The sequence below is a fragment of the Gymnoscopelus braueri genome, assembly GCF_963280865.1.
Source record: "Gymnoscopelus braueri genome assembly, chromosome: 10".
Classification (NCBI taxonomy): Eukaryota; Metazoa; Chordata; class Actinopteri; order Myctophiformes; family Myctophidae; genus Gymnoscopelus; species Gymnoscopelus braueri.
Window position 1 is genome coordinate 7,774,159 of NC_137611.1, and position 12,500 is coordinate 7,786,658.

The 12,500-nt window shown below is 43.9% G+C and overlaps 1 protein-coding gene across 1 annotated transcript in view; it reads right to left on the reverse strand.

Annotated features, from left to right (window-relative positions):
• Positions 1-6,903, reverse strand: part of LOC308092876 (ephrin type-A receptor 4-like) — a 74,301-nt gene extending 67,398 nt beyond the window's left edge. Inside the window, exons 1-2 of the mRNA XM_080438983.1 lie at positions 6,672-6,903; positions 4,724-4,791 (exon numbers count right to left, since the gene is read on the reverse strand). Coding sequence (XP_080295109.1) covers positions 4,724-4,791; positions 6,672-6,897 — 294 coding nt within the window. The 5' untranslated portion in view covers positions 6,898-6,903. The remainder of the gene's footprint in view (positions 1-4,723; positions 4,792-6,671) is intronic.
• Between the last annotated feature and the right edge of the window lie 5,597 nt (positions 6,904-12,500).

Sequence of the window (12,500 nt, forward strand, 5' to 3'; positions counted from 1 at the left end):
TACCTGCAAAGTAACTAGTAACTAAAGTTTACAAATAATTGTAGTGGAGCAAAAGTACAACATTTGCCTCTGAGGTGAAGCGGAGTAGAAGTAAAAGTATAGACAATTAGAAATACTCCAGTAAAGTAAAAGTACCTCAATATTTTACTTAAGTACAGTACTTTACAGTAAATGTACTTAGTTATTTTACACCACTGCTTCAAACGCCAGTGAGCAACTTTCATTGAAATGAATAGCTGAGGGTCGAGGCAGTCCGCCCTCTAGAAATACTATAACTCTATGAGCTACAGCCTTCATTTATTCTTGTCAATACAAATGAATGTAGAACCAGGAGGTTGTGAAGATGCCAGAGAGAGAGAGAACCAGGAGGTTGTGCAGATGCCAGAGGGCATCTCATCTCCACCTCAGACTCAGCGGGAAAAACGTGTGCGTTCCATCTATCTCGATGCTGTCTGCCTCGTGCCTTCACCTTACAAATGACCAGCGGTGTAAAGTAACTAAGTACATGTACTCAAGTACTGCACTTACTGTATTTCCAATTTTCAATGCTTCAGAAATAGCAGATATACAAGCTCATAAGCGCGGCACTCAGTTCCGTGCTATGAGCTTGTAGATCTGCTATTTTTTTTTATAGCCAAAGAAATCTAAAGCGACACAAATGCTTTCCCGGATTGAATGGGTTAATGCTAAATGGGATTTGTATTGCCACTGAATAATAAAGGCCCCTCCTCTTCCCAATGATAGCTGTGTGAACGCCGCTCGCCAAATATGCCGTGTCCAAAGGCACAGAAAGAGAAGTGTGTGTGTGTGTGGGGGGAGGGTTAAAGCCCGATTTATACTTAGTCTTATCTGAAAAAAGTTGTAGATATACAAGCTCACAGCGCGTCACTTCGTGCAGCGCTGCGAGCTTTTACGTCTGCTATTATTGAACATTTTTGAAAAATCTTGAAAGTGTTTGAAAAACATTTTGAATTTGAATTTTTTAACATAAATCTTCTCTTCTGGGGGTCCCTCGCACAAAACACACAAACAATTGCCAATGTACAAGCTGTGAGCTTGTAGATCGGCATTTTTTTTTGGCACGCAACACTATATCGTACGACGGGATACAAATTATAGGCATAAGAAGACAAAGAGCTGTCTTCTGATGCATTGGAGAGAGAATGTGTTTGCACATAGACATGGCTTTGTTGGTGTTTTTGTGCGTGTGCGTGTGTGTGCGTGTGCGTGTGCGTGTGCGTGTGTGTGTGTGTGTGTGTGTGTGTACACACTATACTTGCGAGAGCCAATGGTCCCCACAACTATAGTATAATGTGAGAAATAGACTGTATGAGGACACTTCTGCTGGTCCTCACATGAGAAATGATTGTTCTATGGTTTTATTTTTTATAGTTTGGTTTACAAATAGTAAACAGAGTCAGACAGGGGTTAGGATTAGGAACAGGCATTTAGAGGTTTAAGGGTTAGCGTTGGAGTTTATATCCTTAGGATGTTGTACACCAAAAATAGCAGATCTACAAGCTCACAACATCGTCAGATCAGCTATTTTAGGCTTTTAGGCTCAAGGTTGAAATGGCAAATAATCGTACAAATGACATTCATAAAAATCGGCATTCCTAAATGTCCTCGCAAGTATAGAAATATAAAAGTGTGTGTGTGTGTATGTGTATGTGTGTGTGTGTGTGTGTGTTTGGAACTTCTAAAGAAGCTGAGGAGGGGGGCGGGGGGGATTCTCTTCCAGCCTCCTTTGGAGTTTTTGTCAGCAGACAGAAATCACAGCTGTCACAGAGAGAATGGGTGCGCACTCACGCCCCTTCTCACATGCTGAGCGTGTGTGCGTGTGTGTGTGTGTGTGTGTGTGTGTGTGTGTGTGTGTGTGTGTGTGTGTGGCACTACACACACACACAAACACACACACACACAAACAAAGGCACGCACACACTGTGTGCGTGCCTTTGTGTGTGTGTGTGTGCGTGCGTGCATATTTGTGCTTGTGCATTCCTGCCTGCAATGCATTAAGGTTTGGTCTGTCTGTTGACTATGCATCTGTGGCAGCGCGGCGTGCACGAGCGTGTGCACGACACGTGCGTGTGTGAGGAGGACAGTCGGGGTGAGTGTAATGTAAAGCTCAGTGCGTGCAGAGCAGGACCCCGTCAGTCAAACAGCAGGCCAGAGAAAGAGAGAGAGGGACAAGAGAGACGAGTCAAGTTCACCAAGAACTCTTTAAACCAACAAAGAGGTGAGAGAGAGACAGATAGAGAGAGATAGAGATAGAGAGAGAGAGAGAGAGAGAGAGAGAGAGAGAGAGAGAGAGAGAGAGAGAGAGAGAGAGAGACACAGACAGACAGACAGACAGACAGACAGACAGACAGACAGACAGACAGACAGACAGACAGACAGACAGACAGACAGACAGACAGACAGACAGACAGACAGACAGACAGAGGGAGGGATAGAGACACAGAGGAGGTGGAAGAGGGAGAGAGAGAGGGACTTTGGTTTTAATTCGCAATTTCATATCGTGGATGTCAGGTGGTAACCTTGTATGTACAAAACTGTTACTTTTACGCGACGCGTAAGACATTAATTTATGACATAAAAACATAAGTGAAGTATCACAGAGATACAAGGTTTCTGCCCGACAGCAGCAATACCATGGCTTTCTCTCTGTACTTAGAGGTTTAACACAGCGTTGAAGAAAGTGTCCGTGATGTTACTGAAGCACATGGTATTGTACTGAATGGAGAGACCGAGGGACAGAGAGAGAGAAAGAGTGAGAGAGAGAGAGAGAAAGAAAAAGAGTGAGAGAGAGAGAGAGAGAGAAGGGGGGGGGGGGGGCAGATATCACACCCCAGAACAGAAGCAAAGTAAATTAACCCTTTAAGACCTGACTCGATTCTTAAAAATGTTTTTTAATCCTAACAGTTTTTTGAAAATATACAAGCTATGAGCTTGTATATCTGCTATTTTTGAATAGCCAAAGAAATCTAAAGTGACACAGATGCGTTCCAGATCTTAATGGGTTAAAGATATAGACAGATCGATATATCGAACGATCGATAGATTGATACATCGATAAGGATAGGTAGGTAGGTAGATAGATCAGCATCCCTATTCTGGGCGGGAGCGTTCAAACGCGTTGTGAGCTTGTAGATCGGCTATATTTATGGAAGTTGTCCTGAATTCTCTGCTCAACAAAAGCTAATTCATCCCAGTGTGTATGATGAAGGACGTTTTTGCGTTTTTGATCGATAACGATTATGGTCCCATCCCTAATAGGTACATGTAGGTAAACCAACTCAGTGGCCTTGTGGTTAGAGTGTTTGCCCCAAGATCGGGAAGTCGGGGTTCAATCCCAGGCCGGGTCATACCAGAGACGAAGGATTGGGGGTAAGTCCCTGTGACATACTAGTGTCATGTCCAGGGGGTGTACTTCTACATGATACCGCCTCACACTAGTGTTGATTTTGACAGCAAATTTTGATTCCGTTTTAGTCATAGTCTTTTGAATAAAATTACATTTAGTTTTAGTCATATTTTAGTTATCTGAAATGTCTTACTGTTAGTCTAGTTTTAGTTGACTAAATATGATAAGATTATAGTCGACTAAATCAACAGTTGATTTAGTCGACTAAAATGTATTTTGGCGGTGCCTTGATGGCGTCTTAATGGCTGATTTTACACTTGGTTGCATGCTGAAAATAGCCGATCTACAAGCTCACAACGCGTCGCAGCGCGACGCGTTGTGAGCTTGTAGATCGGCTATTTTCAGAGCACAACACCCGAGCACAACCAAACATAAAATGACTTGTCTTTTAGTTCTACTGGATCTCTTCTCCTCTAGATCCCTCACTAACATTTTAGTCTAGATTTTATTTGTTGACGAAATTGTCAATATATTTAGTCATAGTTCTAGTCACCATAGCTTAGTTTGAATTTAGTTTTGATTTAGTTTTTGTCAGTGAAAAACGGTAGTCGACGATCATTTTTCGTCATAGTTTTAGTTGACGAAATCAACACTGCCTCAAACTACAGAAACAGGAGAAAGGCTGCCCTATGGTACACATGGCTCGGCAAGGCTTGCTTAGATAGATAGATAGATAGATAGATGGCCGTGGTGTTTGTTATTTTGGGAAACCTCACATGACAGGTGTGTTTCCTCACCTAGTTGTGTGCTGCCTCCATGCCTCCTCTCATGGGACAAACACTAGAAGAAGCCTGATTCATATACTTCATCAGACCACGGTGTCCCACGTCAAAAACAACAAGAGCAGACCTACAAGCTCACAACGTGCTGTGGACGCGCAACGTTGTGTGAGCTTGTAGGTCGGCTCTATTGTATCTGCGTGCGATACCAGTCGTGCATAAATTAGGCTTAAGCCCGTAATACCGGCGAGCCTAGCAAACAACACAGCATTTACAAATCTCCTGAGATAAATACCAGTTACAGCCAGTCCAGGTGTATTTGCGAGTGTGTTGTGTTTGTGTGTGTGTGTGTGTGTGTGTGTGTGTGTGTGTGTGTGTGTGTGTGTGTGTGTGTGTGTGTGTGTGTTTTGCGTGCATATACTTGTGTGTCTTTCTTGGCATACTTGGCTTTTGTCTTCTGCTCTTTTAGAAGTAAAAAAGGGATTTAGAAAGTAAGAGCAGGTGTGGTGTGTGTGTGCAACCGTGTGTGTGTGTGCGTGTGCGTGTGTGTGTGTGTGTGTGCACGTGCCACACTCACCCCTCCCTCTATGGGACTAGCCTCCCACTTCAGCTCTCCTGGCACCGTCCTTGTATCCAAGAGGGTCACTATAAAACAAACAAACACACACACGGGTTGTATTACTACACTTGTTAGGACATCAACATTTTAGGACGGCAATGTTATGAATGTCATATTTACATTAGTTTAGCAACTTCTTTACCGTAAGCCTCAAGACAAAAAAATATCAGATCTACAAGCACACAACGCGTCACACTGCTTGTAGATCAGCTATTTTCCACTCCACGACACCAGTGCAAAACTAAGTATCTAAGCATAATTCTAACTCTCTAACCGTTATCCATAACCCCAGCCTCAATATTGTGCTAAATGTAAGCCTAACGGAATTATTTTTATATTTTTTAACCATAAAACAACAATTTCTCTTGTGAAGATCAGGAAAATGGCCTTCCCAACGTCTATTTCTCCAATTCTACTACTTGTGGGGACATTTTTGGTCGTCCTAAATATAGTAACACACACACACACACACACACACACACACACACACACACACACACACACACACACACACACACACACACACACACAGGGGCCTACTGCACATTTGATTAATGTCCCTATTCTCCAGGGAAAACTTTAAGATAGCAGATCTACAGGCTCAGGACGGCTTGTGTTGTGAGCTTGCAGATTGGCTATTTTCGGCAAAGACCCCGGTCAACGAAGCATAGAGGTTTTCATTTCATTATTATTAATATTATTATTATTACTATAATTATTTTTCAAATGATGCTTCAAGGCTATAAAGGCATAAGGTTGGATAAAGCACATTTTGGACACCTGCATACTGAGCACAATGAATACAGGCCTGTTTAGAAAAATCAAGTGATTAACACATTTGTTTAAGTAATATGTAAAAATGAATTAGTAGCTTAATCCACACCAAGGGTTTTCCTGACAGCGCAGGGAAGCGAGAGAGAGAGGGGGGAGAGAGAGGGAGAGGGGGGGAGAGAGAGAGAGGGGGGGAGAGAGAGAGATAGAGAGAGAGAGAGAGAGAGAGAGAGAGGGGAGAGAGCGAGAGGGAGAGAGAGAGAGAGAGAGAGAGAGAGAGAGAGAGAGAGAGAGAGAGAGAGAGAGAGAGAGAGAGAGAGGGGGGGGGAGAAAAAAGGAGAGAGAGAGAGAGAGAGAGAGAGAGAGAGAGAGAGAGAGAGAGAGAGAGAGAGAGAGAGAGAGAGAGAGAGATGCCGAAATCCCAATTCCCAAGTACAAAAAAAAAAGGATCTATAAGCAGTGGTTCTCAATGTGTGGTCCGGGGACCCCCAGGGGTCCTTGAGGGGGTTCCACGGGGTCCCCAGCTAAATTAATTACTACTGCATCACAATCAGGTTAAGCAATTAGTTTAAACCCTAAATAAAAGCCGATCTACAAGCTCACAATGAGTTGAAGCATCCAAGTAATATTGTAGAAAAAAAAACATTTTGAAAGATTTTGGAATATATATTTTTAAAACATTTTAACGACACAAATCTTGGATGGGGGGTCCTCACTGCCTGGCAGTGGCACAACATATTTTCAGATGGGGCCAGGGTAGGGGGTCCGTGGCCAAAATTAAGATTATGGTAGGTCCTCCTTGACCAAGAAAATGTTTGAGAACCACAGGAGGCAAAATCTCTACGTTCCTCCAACTCCACCAGAAGACACGATACCCGATACGATGCATTTATTTTAAAATCCATTCTTTTTTTTAATCCTTTCGGTCAACGCGCGGACCACCGGTGTCCTGTCTGTCTGTCTGTGTCTGTTGGTTCCACACGATCCACAGCTGATGATGTTCCTCCTTCATCTCCTCCACAGCGAGCCAGCCAGCAGCACCCATGGGTGCTGCTGGGCATGAGGAGAAGAAGCCTCTCCATGCCGGTCCGGTCCTCCTATAACAACCTTAACCGTTAACGCTCCATTCCATTACCTTCGTTAGGTGGGTAGACTCTGGCCCGGCTGCTCGCCTCCACAGTGACAGTAAGGAGGAGGACCATCCAGAGGCTCGGTAGGATCCATGGGTGACTGGGAGCCATTAGTGCCGCCGAGCAGCGCCTTGTGGAGACGGTCCTGTCGGTCCGGTCGGTCCTGTCGGTAGTACTGTGTCTGTGAAGACCGTTGGCCGCTCCGCGTAACGGCTTGACTAGCAGCTCCATTCCTACGGTGTGCGTGTGTGTGTGTGTGTGTGTGTGTGTGTGAATGAAATCTGTGCGCCGCGGCGCGTGTGTGTGCGCGACGGAGAGAGAGAGAGAGAGGAGCGAGAGAGCGAGCTGTGTGCATTACGGGGCGGTCTATCTCTCTCTCTCTCTCTCTCCCAGTCCCCACCCCCCTTTTTCTCTCTCCCCCCTTTCTCTCTCTCTCTCTCTCTCTCTCTCTCTCTCTCTCTCTCTCTCTCTCTCACACTCCCTCTCTTCCCCCCTCTCTCTCTCTCACGCTCCCCCCCTCTCTCTCTCCTACCCCCCCCCACACACACTAATGACAAACCAAACGCCTTACATTTGGCCTACATCATCACAAGCATAAATATAACACATGCATGGAAGAAATGCTGCTTTTTAAACGTGTGTGGAGGAGGAATAGCTGATGTACATTTATAGTCAGTAGCCTACGGTAAGGCCTATAATATAGATATACTATAGATTATGTACATTTATATACAGTCAGTAGTCTATTAGGCCTATAATATAGATATGTACATTTATAGTCAGTAGCCTATTAATAGGCCTATAATATAGATATATATGTACATTTATAGTCAGTAACCTATTAATAGGCCTATAATATAGCAGCTTTGCCAGCCTATTATAAGCTATGACAGAACCTCCATGAATGCAGGTTAATGCCAGTGTTTCTTGACAGTGCATGACTATATTAATTTATAATCTAATAATTCTCCTTACAGCAGTAACAAATAAAGAAGGTTTTCCGGCAGGTTTCATGATTTGTCACAGAGGAGGATCCGATGTGTGGGAAACTGAATTAATAAACACCCTAATTGGCTTTATTGTTGCCAGTGATCAATCAGTGACTGTTCTTGGTGAGTGTGACTGACTGACTGACTGGCTGCTGTCACAACCTCTTTGTCCTGCTCACTGAATGCAATGGCAATGCAGAGTGTGGCTTTAGCCCCACCTGTTGGTGTTTAGGAGAGAGACACAGGGGTGCACTACTAGGGAACGTTTTGACCTACACTAGAGCATTGGTTCTCAAAGTGGGGTCCAGGGACCCCCAGGGGTCCTTGGGGGGGTTCCAGGGGGTCCCCAACAAAAGTAGTTAGCAGTTGTAGCGAGTGAAATTGGAAGTGATGACACAAAAAAATGTGCAGCCCACCTGCAAATGTATTTTCTGTTTATTAAAGAGCTGGAGAGAGGGGGAGATTGATTGATTGATTGAATACTTTATTAACAGTTTGCAATTGTACAGAGGTACGGTTTACAATGATTGTTAAAAGCTCTATAGGGCTTGTTTCCGTCCTGTGTATTCAATTAAGACATGGTGTTGTGATTGTGTGTGTCTTTCACGTTATTGAAGTAGTCTGACAGGTACATGGGTATCCCTGTTTCCTTGCATATCTTGAAGACCAGACCCATTGCAAGTTGCTGCACTCTGTCCTCTACCCTGAGCCATCCCACCCTAGCATAATGAGCAGGGGTTAGGTGAATTCTGGGTGTGAGGCCAAGCAGTAGCCTGACCAGTTTGTTTTGAGAGGTCTGAAGCGTTGTTTTTAATGCCATTGTGGTGCTAAAGTACCATGAGGTGCATGCATAGTCCAAATGACATTGGATGAGTGCTCCAGCTATAGTGTCCTCAGTGTGTTTCTATTCTGACCACCAAGGAGATCCTGAATAGAAATCTTGTTCTTTGGTTGACCCCTACTGAATAAACACTCTATAGCAATGATTACTATCAGAATATAGAGCTTTAACCTTTTAACAAAACAACACGTTTTTATTTTTAACCAAAAAATATCCCGTACCCTACCTTTAAGTTCACAGTACAGATGAAACAAATGAGATCACCATGCTGGCTTGGATAGCTTTTTTATTTGTCAAAATCATACTTTTCCCACGGACATAAAAAATGAGGATTACAAGAAACATATATAGGCCTAGCCCTGAATGTATACTAGTGGACTCCTATTGTGACATGCTGTAGTGTCTGACTCTGTTCCAATGTGCAACACATTTTGTTTAATGATAGTATTTCTGCATTCATTAAATGTGTGTGTCCTACCTATCCTGAGGGAAACTCTGGGAGACTGGCAAGTCAGCCGCTGTGCTCTGGCTGCATGCATCAATGCAGCATATGGTCCAAGTCTATTCCATGTTTGGGATTTCAATAATTGAGAGCTAGTCAGTGAGTTCATCGCGAGTTAATACGAATATTATGTTGTTGTCTTTTTTTCATATACTGTAGCCTATATTTCTTTCAAAATCAAACATTTGCCACAGGCATGGACATGTCTAGCCACAGGCTAATGGATGTTGATAGTAATCACAATATTAATAATACCTGGAATTTATATAGTGCTTTTATGAGTACTCAAAGTCGCTTTACTTGTGTGTGGGGGGGTGCAGGGGGAGAGGAAACACTCAGATAAGCAAATAAGAGAATAATTAAAAGCAATAAAACACTCGGAAATCAAAGTCAACTCAGAAAGGCAATTCTGAACAGGTGGGTTTTCAGGGCGGTTTTGAAGGTTGGTTGATATATTTGGGGAGTGCGTTCCAAAGGGAGGGGGGGGGGGGCATGCCACAGAGAAAGCCCTTTCGCCCCAGGTTCAGAGCCTGGTCTTGGGGACCTCCAGGAGGTCACTGGACCTGAGGGAACGGGACAGAACATGCGGCTTGAGGAGGTCAGAGAGGTAGGGAGCCAGGTTGTGGAGTGCATTATAGGTGGTGAGCAGCATTTTAAAGTGGATTCTTTGTTTGCCGGGCAGCCAGTGGAGGTCATGGAGGACTGGTGTGATATGTTCTCTGGAGCAGGTACTAGTGAGTTTTGAACATATTTTGAACATATTGGAGTTTATGACGATGACGAATGGAACTAATGAGTTCCAAACAGGAACAGGAAAACTAAACTAGTAAACAACGATACTACAAAGTAATGTAACAAACAAATCACTCTCTCACAGCATGTATGCCTCTCAAACAAACTAGCCTGGGATCAATACCATTTTCGGGTTTCTGATCCGGTCGGCTGGGAGGCTGGTACCAACGACCGTGCATCTCCAAAATGATTCCCCTAGTTTAATTTTTTGTTTGTTTAGTATAATCGTTTTGTTTCTTTTGGTATAATAATGGTTTGGTATGTCAATCCGTTTATTCTAACTCGTAGCGTGACTAGCACGACTAAACTATTTGAACTAGAACCAACCACCGGAACCACGATATATTTTTTTCCTTTTTTCTAAACCGGATCTAAACCGGTTTTAGAACGAATACCAGGCTTTCCTCTGAGGTGGAACCATAGACATATAAAGGTAGACGCCTCCTCTGGCTCTGAAGCGTCGGCATCTCGGACGCACTTCCGCTTCCTCTATGCTTGTGGGGGGCAAGCTGGAAACTTCCGTGTGCGTCACAGAAGGGGGCGTTCGGTAGGCCAATCAGAGGAAGGTGGGGGCGCGTCTTTTCTTAAGGTTATTGGTGATAACCGGAAATATGGCGGCCACATACCAAGCAGGTCGCTCCAATGAACTGCAGAGGCCAATGAGGTATCTAGGTTTCTATATCTATGGGTGGAACGTCTGGTGACGTGAGGTTACAAACAAACCCAGTGAAGTGACTGCTGCCATTTTAGGTGCAGGTGGTGCTGATAATCAACTTAACCCATCAAGGCCTGCAGAGGTTCAGATTCTACAAAATGTCTTCTAAATCCTAACAGTTTTCTGAAAAACGTATGTTATAATCAGTGCTTCTCAAACCTTCATGTCAAGGACACCCAGAATTATTTGTATTTGGCCGCCGATCCCCATCTGAAAATGCTTTGTTCCTTTGGACCCCCAAAAGCAAAGATTTGAGTTAGAAATGTTTGCTTTAAATATATAATTTATGTATTCAAAGATTTGCACAAATTCTCACGATTTCTCAAAAATAGCAGATCTACAAGCTGGTTACATGTCAGCTTTCCGACATGTCGCCTTTCCGACGGTTACTAACCCTATACCTAACCCTAACCCTAACCGCACGCGGAAGCCACTAGTCGGAGTAGTGAGATGTCGGAATGGAAGGAGCACCCCCTACAAGCTCATAGCGCAGCACTCTGTGCAGCACTATGAGCTTGTATATCTGCTATTTTCGGATAGCCAAAGTATAAAATAATGGTTTAAGTGGTTACACAGATGCGTTCCCGGTTTCAATGGTTTAATAATAGGCTCTATGCACAGCAGCCACATTGGAAAGAAATTGGGCCAGACTCTTCCTCACTTCCTCCTTCACAGGTCTTACCAATTATACTAATGAAGGCTCTGTTCCCTTCTGGTCAAACAGAGTCAGGGTGCTGATAATATGCATGTTGGCTCACTGGAGACACTCTGCTATAGACCGTCCAGTGGGTTCTCAAAGTGTGGTCCAAGTACCCTCAGGGTACCCTTGAGGGGTTTCCAAATGGCCCCTAACGGGTGTGTAACTCTGAGACTGTACAAAAGGAACCAAATGGACCCCTTATAACGTTCAAACAAATACCAACCGTGTGCTGTGCTCGGACGTCAGGTCGTCTGCTCCATTTGCATAAAATAGCCTCGCTGCAAATAATGGTAAACAAGTTCATGGTTGTGGTTGACGAGTCCAAGTCATATCGTAAATCATTGGTTCTCAAAGTGGGGTCCGGGGACCCCCAGGGGTCCTTGGGGGGGGGGGTACCACGGGGTCCCCAGCACAATTAGCTAATATAGCGCTTTAACCACTTTAACCTTTTAAATTTTGGCTATTCAAAAATAGAAGATATAGAAGCTCATAGCGCGGCACCAAGTGCCGCGCTATGAGCTTGTAGATCTGCTATGTTAGAAAAATCTTGAAAATTTGTGCAAACCTTTGAATATGTATTTTTTTAACGCAAACATTTGTAACTCAAATATTTGCTTCTTGGGGGTCACTGTCACACAATATGAGATGGGGGTCCGCGGCCAAATATGTATCATTTTGGGGGTCCTTCACATGAAAAAAGTTTGAGAACCACTGTCGTAAATAACCAGGTTGTCAGGCGGATCAAACGTGGCCTTGTTGATGACCGTTTGGCGCTCCGCTCCAAAAGTTGAACTATTATGTTCAGCTTGAAGCGCCCATGCAGGGCACTCTGCCAAAACACGGTGGATGACTAAAGTGCTAAAACACGATGCTATACACGTTGGGAAGAGCAGCGCTCCAGCACGTCTGTCTGTAGGCCTACCATAGAAATGATGACAGGAAAACACTTTCTGTGTTCCCCTTAGTCATTATAATGACAAACATTCTCGAAATATTGACTTATCTCAAAATAATCAATCATCATCTCAAAATAACAAGAAACCCAAATAAATGGAGACATTTCTCATTCCTTTGAGACACCGTCATTATTTTTGAGATATACCAAATCATTATTTTGATACGTCTTCAAAAAAGTAGTGGTTCTCAACCAGTGGTCCGGGGACCACCAGTGGTCCTTGAGGGGGGTTCCAGGTGGTCCCCAGCTAAACGACGGAGAGTTGGTAACCAAATGGACCCTTATAGATCCTTTACTCTTGAGAGCGTAAAATGAACCAAATGGACCCTCACGGGTCCAT